At 44.9% G+C, this 9,098-nt stretch overlaps 1 protein-coding gene across 1 annotated transcript in view; it reads right to left on the reverse strand.

Moving 5' to 3' along the window:
• The window catches only part of STK10 (serine/threonine kinase 10), a 162,629-nt gene extending 153,829 nt beyond the window's left edge, over nucleotides 1-8,800 (reverse strand). Inside the window, exon 1 of the mRNA XM_040406382.1 lies at nucleotides 8,648-8,800. Coding sequence (XP_040262316.1) covers nucleotides 8,648-8,800 — 153 coding nt within the window. The remainder of the gene's footprint in view (nucleotides 1-8,647) is intronic.
• Nucleotides 8,801-9,098: the final 298 nt, after the last annotated feature.

Genomic DNA, 9,098 nt, shown 5'->3' on the forward strand with positions numbered 1-9,098 from the left:
AATACGTCAGTCCTCCTACTACTCTACATACGAACCAGGCGAGGGAGGCGGTTGTATTGGGTGTCTTGAGCTTTATCCCATTACACCCCTCCCTGGTGAAGTGAGTTTCGGTGTTAATCACCTTTTACTCTATATTCTTTTATACCAATTGCTCCTCGTGACCCCATAGGGGTTTTTTATTAACCGCCTCACGTCCGCCCATAGGATATAAACGTCCTATGGGTGGACGTCTATTTCTGACAGCACGTTTTAAAACGTCCTGTCAGAAATAGCAGCTGCACGCTAATCGTGCAGCTGCTGATCGGGTTGCCCGCTGTCAGTGACAGCAGGGCAACCCTAAGACAAGGCAGGGACAGTGCCCAGGTGTCCCTGCCTTCACGATCGCTGCAGACACAGCGCTCACCGAGCGCTGTGTCTGCAGAGCAGGAAGCGCTGTGCGCTTCCTGTTCCGGCCCGGCGGTCATGTGACCGCCGTGACCGGAGAGTGCAGGAGCTGTGTGAGGTCTCTCAGAGACCTCGATCAGCCCTGCTGTGAGGCTGTACAGCGCTGGATTGCTGCTGTACAGCCTCTATAGGGGTGCATTTGTCCTGTAACTGGGGCTACTATGTCAGCCCCAGTTACAGGAGAAATCAACTGTGAAAAAAAAAAGAAAAAGTGAAGTAAATGTCCCCCAGAGGTCTTGTATGACCTTATGGGGGACGAAAAGTGTAAAAAAAAATAAAAAAAATAAAGGGTTGAAAAAATAAAATAAAATAAAGTTTCACATGTAAAAAAAAAAAAAGTTCCCAAGTTAGGAATAAAAAAAAAAAAATTAAAATAGAAAAAATAAAGTAAAATAGACATATTTAGTATTGCCGCGTCCGTAAAAACCAGCTCTATAAAAATATCACATGACCTAACCCCTCGGATGAACACCGTAAAAAATAAATAAAAAAAACTGTGTCAAAACAAGCAATTTTTGTCACCTTGCATCACAAAAGGTGCAACACCAAGTGATCAAAAACGCGTATGTCCCACAAAATGGTACCAATAAAACCGTCACCTCATCCCGCAAAAAATGAGCCCCTACATAAGAAAATCTCTCAAAAAATAAAAAAACTATAGCTCTTAGAACATGGAGACACTAAAACATAATTTTTTTGGTTTCAAAAATGCTATTATTGTGTTAAAGTGAAACAAATAAAAAAAAGTATACATATTAGGTATTGCCGCGTCCGTAAAAACCAGCTCTATAAAAATATCACATGACCTAACCCCTCGGGTGAACACCGTAAAAAAAAAAAAAAAAAAAAAACTGTGTCAAAACAAGCAATTTTTGTCACCTTGCATCACAAAAGGTGCAACACCAAGTGATCAAAAACGCGTATGTCCCACAAAATGGTACCAATAAAACCGTCACCTCATCCCGCAAAAAATGAGCCCCTACATAAGAAAATCTCTCAAAAAATAAAAAAACTATAGCTCTCAGAACATGGACACATTAAAACATAATTTTTTGGTTTCAAAAATGCTATTATTGTGTAAAACTTTAATAAATGAGAAAAAGTATACATATTAGGTATCGCTACGTCCGTAACAATCTGCTCTATAAAAATGTCACTTGACTGAACCCCTAAGGTGAACGCTGTAAAAATAAATAAATAGAAACTGTGCTAAAACAACCAATTTTTTGGTCACCTTGCCCCATAAAGTGTTATATTGAATGATCAAAAAATCATATGTACCCAAAAATAGTACTAATAAAACTGGCACCTTATCCCCTAGTTTCCAAAATGGGGTCACTTCTTGGGAGTTTCTACTGTAAGGGTGCATCAGGGGGCTTCAAATGGGACATGGCATCTAAAAACCATGTGGAGTTCCTTTCCTTCTGCGCCCTGCTGTGTGCCCATACAGCAGTTTACGACCACATGTGGGGTGTTTCTGTAAACCGCAGAATCTGGGTAATAAATATTGAGTTTTGTTTGGCTGTTAACCATCGATGTGTTAGAGAAAAAAATTGATTAAAATGGAAAATCTGCCAAAAAAGTGAAATTTAAAAATTTGATCTCCATTTTCCTTTAATTCTTGTGGAACGCCTAAAGGGTTAACAAAGTTTGTAAAATCGGTTTTGAATACCTTGAGGGGTGTAGTTTCTACAATGGGGTCATTTATGGGGGTATCCACTATGTAGGCCCCACAAAGTGACTTCAGACCTGAACTGGTCCTTATAAAGTGGGTTTTGGCAATTTTCTTAAAAATTTGAAGAATTGCTTCTAAACTTCTAAGCCTTCTAACGTCCTAAAAAAATAAAATGACATTTCCAAAATGATGCCAACATAAAGTAGACATATGGGGAATGTTAAATAATAAATATTTTATGAGGTATCACTTTCTGTTTTAAAAGCAGAGAAATTGAAATTTAGAAAATTGCGATTTTTTTTTACATTTTTGGGTAAATTTGGGATTTTTTCATAAATAAAGGTGAAATATTTTGACTCAAATTTATGACTATCATGAAGTACAATGTGTCACGAGAAAACAATCTCTGAATGACTTGGATAAATAAAGGCGTTCCAAAGTTATTACCACATAAAGTGAGATATGTCCGTTTTGCAAAATTTGGCCTGGTCAGGAAGGGGGCAAAGGGCCCAGATGGGAAGTGGTTAATATATCTGACAGCGTTTTTTTTCCCGTATTTTGGGATACTTTACACCATAGCATTTACTGCATGTTATTAGCGGTTGGCGCCATTTGGTGATTTTTCTTTCTCTTTACTTCTCTCCAATTTTACTATACTGCTTTCTTGCAGATAGTTTATCACCTAGGCTGCCCTGCTTTTTGGACTCTGATCTCCGATTCAAAAGTACCTACACTATACCATTTAATATATATATATATATATATATATATATATATATATATATATATTTTATTTTATTTTTTTATTCTCCCCACTCCACTGTGTCCTCTACCTCTGGCGCCCTGTCTGTTCATCCCATACCTCCTATTTTTGGAGTACAGGATTAACCCTCTTTTTTCTTCTCTCCCTACCTATACTCAGGATAAAACGGCTGCACCAGCTATGCCTTCACCCCAATGACCAAGCGAATGCTCAATCGTGTGGTGATCGGTGGCACCTATAGACAGGGACCGCTCCTGATCATTGCCCACCTTTACATTCAATCACCTCATGCCCATGAACGTAATTGCAGGTCTGCAATATAGGGGCACCGGCCGTGTGTGGCATGTGGACTCATTCAAGTCAACGGGTCCCGCTATTTGCAGTACGCAGCACGCACACAGAGCCCTACGTTGTGGGCATGAGCCCTTTGTATTACACACATACATTAACCCTACCAGAATGTAAATGAGGTAGAAGATACACGGTACACCCTGCCAACACTACCAGAGACTGAGCAGTTCATCTACGGAAGGATTTAATTAATACCATGGGAGCAGCTAGCCCTTCCAAGAAATATCTCTAATGGAAAATAAACAACTGGTGCAAGGGAAAGTGGAGCAGTCGTCCGTAACTACTAGTCTGGTTTTTGCATTCACTTACAGAAGGGCCTGTGAAATAGGAGAACCAAAATCTAAATTTTTCCCACACAACGACCAGCGATTAGGGAGCGGTATGGCACAAGGGACCTCATTGACCACTGCTGTGGGAACAATTTTAAAAGTAAAAAATTTTACAGTTTGAAGCAACTTAAACTCATTTTTAAGGGCCCAAACACTCCAGCTATAAAATAATTTTTATTTTATAAGGACATTCCTTAAAATTGGTGCAGGTTCTCAAAACTGTCTGTGCTGTGATTGGTTTCTATGGACAACAAAAATAGTTTTTCTTTAAGACTGTTCCAGGTTTGGACTGTTCTATTTGAACCCAATTCGTTCCAAAACTTTGTTTATAACATGAGCGCCGTACCACAGTAAAATGTATGGGCTCCACTGAGGCCTTCTTTTTCTAGCCACAAGTAACGCAAGACTTGCTTAACTTACTTTCACACTTGCGGCAGGACGGATCCGACAGGCTGTTCACCATGTTGGATCTGTCCTGCCGCTATTTCGCCGTGCCGCCGGACCGCCTCTCCGTCCCCATTGACTATAATGGGGATGGGGGCGGAGCTCCGGTGCAGCACGGCGGTGCACTGCGAAAGCCGCCGGACTAAAAAGTCCTGCATGTCCGACTTTTTAGTCCGGCGGCTTTCACCGTGCACCGCCGGAGCTCCGTCCCCGTCCCCATTATAGTCAATGGGGACGGAGCGGCGGTCTGCGAAATAGCGGAAGGACGGATCCGACAGGGTGAACAGCATGTCGGATCAGTCCTGCTGCAAGTGTTAAAGTACCCTTAGTCTCGTGCCTGTGACGTTAAAGTTGGGCCGAGTTTAGCTTTGGATTCTGAAACAGTAATGTATGTGCAAAACCGGACTGTAACGTCAAAGGTACGAGACTAAGCAAGTGTCTTGCGTTACTTGTGGCTAGAAGAAGGAGGCCTCAGCAGAGCCCATACATTTTACTGTGGTATGGAGCGCATATTAGAAACAAAGTTTTGAAGCAGAATCGGGTTCAGATGGAGCCGTCCGAACCCAAATTTGTTTAAAGGGAACCTGTCACCAGGATTTTGTGCATAGAGCTGGGGACATGGGCTGCTAGATGGCCACTAGCACATCTGCAATACCCAGTCCTCATAGCTCTGTGTGCTTTTATTGTGTTAAAAAACAGTTTTGATCCATATGCAAATGACCTGATATGAGTCCTGTATCCGGAGAGGAGTCAAGCGGAAAGGAGCCCAGCACCGCCCCACGTCCTCCGAATCTCCTCCTTGCTGGCTGACGTCACAGAGCTAACGCATGCGTAGTTCGTTCCCTGTGCTGATGCCAGTACAGGGAATGAACATGATGCTAGCTCGCGCATCGCAAGATTTCGGCGCTCCAGCTCTGTGACGTCAGCCAGCAAGGAGGAGATTCGGAGGACGCGGGGCGGTGCTGGGCTCCTTTCCGCTTGACTCCTCTCCGGATACAGGACTCATATCAGGTCATTTGCATATGGATCAAAACTGTTTTTTAACACAATAAAAGCACACAGAGCTATGGGGACTGGGTATTGCAGATGTGCTAGCGGCCATCTAGCAGCCCATGTCCCCAGCTCTATGCACAAAATCCTGGTGACAGGTTCCCTTTAACAGTAATAGCTGCTATCCATATTATACTTCACCTTACCCTTGTACATCAGAGCCAGTGTACAACTGACTTCAGAGGTGGTCACTTATAAGCAATGCCACAAAGGGGTGTGGACGGAGCAGAAAGTGAATGGGTGCAGAGCAGTACACCAGCATGGCCATTACACAATGAATGAAGCCTTCCAAATGCAGCTCTGTCCACCGATCCATCTGTTGGATCCCTACAGATCTGATATTGATGACCAATCCAAGAGAATAAGGGCCCTTTCACAGGAGCGAGTATTCCGCGTGGGTGCAATGCGTGATGCAAACGCATTGCGCCTGCACTGAATCTGGACCCATTCATTTCAATGGGTCTGTGTACAGGAGCGTTGGTTTTCATGCATCACTTGTGCGTGAAAAAAAAAATTAAATTTATATATTTTTTTTTTATCGCAGCATGTTCTATATTCTGCATTTTCACGCAACGCTGGCCTCATAGAAGTGAATGGGGCTGCGTGAAAATCGCATTGCATCCGCAAGCAAGTGCGAATGTGATGCGTTTTTCACGGATGGTTGCTAAGAGATGTTTGTATACCTTCAGTTTTTTATCACGCACGTGAAAACGCATTAAATCGCATTGCACCCGCGTGATAAAAACTGAACAACTTCAAAACTGAATAAACTTGCTTGCGAAATTGCGTATTTTTCGCTGAACGCATCCGGACCTAACTCGTCTGCAAGGGACCTAAGTCATCATTATGAAAAGTCCAGGATATCCTTGAAGTTCTTTTCATCTATGGGAGAATTTCTCATGAAATCCAGAACATTTTGAGCACCTCAAAGGTTGTGCCCCCTGCTGTAGTTCTCTGCTCTGACCCCTGTCGTTTTTATAAGGCATACAGTGAAGAGGAGAAGGATTACAAACTCATCTGTCTGAACTATTTCACATTTATATAACATTGTCCTCTGGCAGTTCTACATCCTGCTCTTGTTTACTCTCATCTCTGCCAATTTAACCTTAAAGGGGTATTCCAGCATGGAAAAAGGCTGGTGTGCAGATATTCTTTATGACATGAATTTCTAAAAACCCCAGAAATGGTACACAGTTCTCTGTAGTAATAGCCAAAAAACGGCAACTACCATAGACATCAATCCAAAAAGTGAGAGGCACCAATAGTAAATTTCAAGGCACACTGATTACCTGGTTACTGGGATTCCTCCAGCCCAGCGGACCTAAACCTTCACTGAAAACACAAAAGGTGCAGCACCATGTCTCACAGTCTTCTGCATGCAGAGTGCGGATCCATAGAAAGTATAACAGGATCTGGACTCTGGAGAAGATGTGCGGAGGGGTCTGAGAAGTGGTGCTGCATCTTCATGGTTTCAGTTTAGGTCCCGTTTAACGTCTAGAACAGGAAACTCAATTCATTAAAAGGGTTTTCCGAAATTTTAGGATCCTCAGGATAGGTCATCAGTATCTGATCCAACACCCGGGACCCCCACTGACCAGCTGTTTGGATGGAGGCACTCCTGAGAGTGCGGCTGCCTTCTCTGTGCTCACCAAGCACAGCGCAGAACATTGTATAACGGCTATGCTTAGTATTGTGCTCAGGTGAATGGGGCTGAGCTGCGCCTACGCCACGTGACTGATGAGTGTGTCGTCACTGGCCTAGGGAAAGCTGTGAGAAGGCCATGACGCTACTGCGAGCGCCGATGCCTTCTCAAACAGCTGATCGGCAGGGGTCCCAGGTGTCAGACACCCCACCAAACAGATACTGATGCGAAGGAACCTTAAAGGGAGTCTGTCACCTAAACTGACCATTATAGAACACTAACCCCATGATCTGCATTATAGTCGAATGCTGTTGGAATGTTACTTACCGTATAGCTGTCCGACGCTTATTTTCACCAAAAAAATAAAACTTTTAGTCAATATGTTAATTAGGTTCTGAAGGTGCCCAGGCCTCTCGTCGCTTTTCATATGAAACCCCTTTCGCCCCTCTGGCCCGCCCTAGGTTCATCAAAAATCCAGCGCCAGCAACAAGATTCACCGCACCTGCGCACCTTATACCCCATTATGGGCCCTATAGACTGCCATTATAAAAATTGTCGCGTGACAAACGTTGCAGTGTAGTTGTGCCTTATCTGTCGCGCGACAAATGTCGTCGTGTAGACCTAGCCTAAAGGTGCAGGGTGTGAATCCAGCAACACAAAAAGGGTTAACTCTGCACTGAGACTCCCACCGATTGTGTTAGTGATGGGATTAAGATAGCTGACTCTAGGAGTAGCCGACTCCAGTGTAGATGAGTGGTGGAGAACCTTTTAGAGACCAAGTGCCCAAACTGCAACCCAAAATCAACTTATTTATCATTTAACCTGAATACTACAGTTCAATATAGTATATATGCCATGCACTTTGTCATTTAGCTATAATAGCCTGCCTACATTGAATGTGCTGCCTATACTGTTCATAGTGCGCCCTGCGCTGATGAATGGCAGGAAAAGTCTAAGGCATATAGGAATGCTTTCAACTTTTAGACTCATCTCAGGGACAGGACTCATCTCAGGTTAATTTGCATATGTATCAAATCGTTTTTTTTACACAATAAAAGCACAGAGAGCTATGGGGACTGGGTATTGCGGATGTGCTAGCGGCCATCTAGCAACCCATGTCCTCAGCTCTATACACAGAATCCTGGTGACAGGTTCCCTTTAATGTGAGCCAGGTAAACGATAGTGTGACGTCACCTCACATTCCTAGGGGTTGGATCACTCTCTGAGGTGTTCATATTCCGTGACAGTCTCCCTACTGGAATGTGGCTGAGAACGTCTTACGTAGGACGTGTGCATCATATTCACTATCCGTCACAGGCTCTCACAAGCGGTCCAAAAAGGATCCGCTCAGAATGCATCAGTTCCGTCTCCATTCCGCTCTGGATACGGACACCAAAACGCCGCCTGACGATGCAGAGGCAAACGGATCCGTCCTGGCACACAATGTAAGTTAATGGGCACGGATCCGTTTTCTCTGGCACAATAGAAAACGGATCGGTCCCCCATTGACTTTCAATGGTGTTGAAGACGGGTCCGTCATGGCTCGAGAAGACCTAATACAACCGGATCCGTCCATGGCGGATGTATGCGGCTGTATTATGGTAATGGAAGCGTTTCTGCATGACGGATCCGCCCAAAATGCAAGTGTGAAAGTAGCCGCACATAAAACAAGTGTGGCACACAGCGATTAATATATTCCCTTGTAAAAACCACCATACGCTGACACACCCTCATATCTATGCACCTGGTCCAGAGCAGAACTCATTCCTGGTGCCACCCTTGATGCCAGTGTCACCATGAGTGGCACCCCGAGGTCACCAGTGCAGAAGTCAGAGGAAGAGAGAAGCGACTAGGAAACGGTGCGAGCGACCTTCTCCCATTCTCATCTATGGCAGTCCGATAACCCAGAGTGCCACCTGTATGGGCACAGCCCACCAAGTACTCCTCACCTTGTACACTTTCCCGAAAGCTCCGTCCCCCAGCTCCCCGACTATGTCCCACACCGTGTTGGGGTCCAGGTCTCTCCGGACATGTTCATACTCCCGCAGCCTCTTCCTATCACCGGTGAAGCGCAGGATACGGCGGAAGTTGGCGAAAGCCATGGCCGGAGAAAAGCGCAGGTTCCCCGGGAGGTGCCAGTCACACAGCCGCGGTATATGGTCCGGCAGCAGCAGCCAAACTGCCGCACTCAGTGCGCAGAGAAGAACCGAGCGCGGTCACCGGACCCGCCCATGGGCGGAGCCTAGGGCCACATGCGGGAGTTTGACCTGAGGTGGGCGTGTCTGCCTGTGGGAACGCTATAAAGCGGGCTCGCGGGGCAGAGTTATTTTTGGACGTGAGTAGATGAGAAGGTGAAGCTGCAGCCTCCGCTCTGTACAGTCAGGTGTGCCCGGGGTGATG

Source organism: Bufo bufo, chromosome 1 (genome assembly GCF_905171765.1).
Source record: "Bufo bufo chromosome 1, aBufBuf1.1, whole genome shotgun sequence".
Classification (NCBI taxonomy): domain Eukaryota; kingdom Metazoa; phylum Chordata; class Amphibia; order Anura; family Bufonidae; genus Bufo; species Bufo bufo.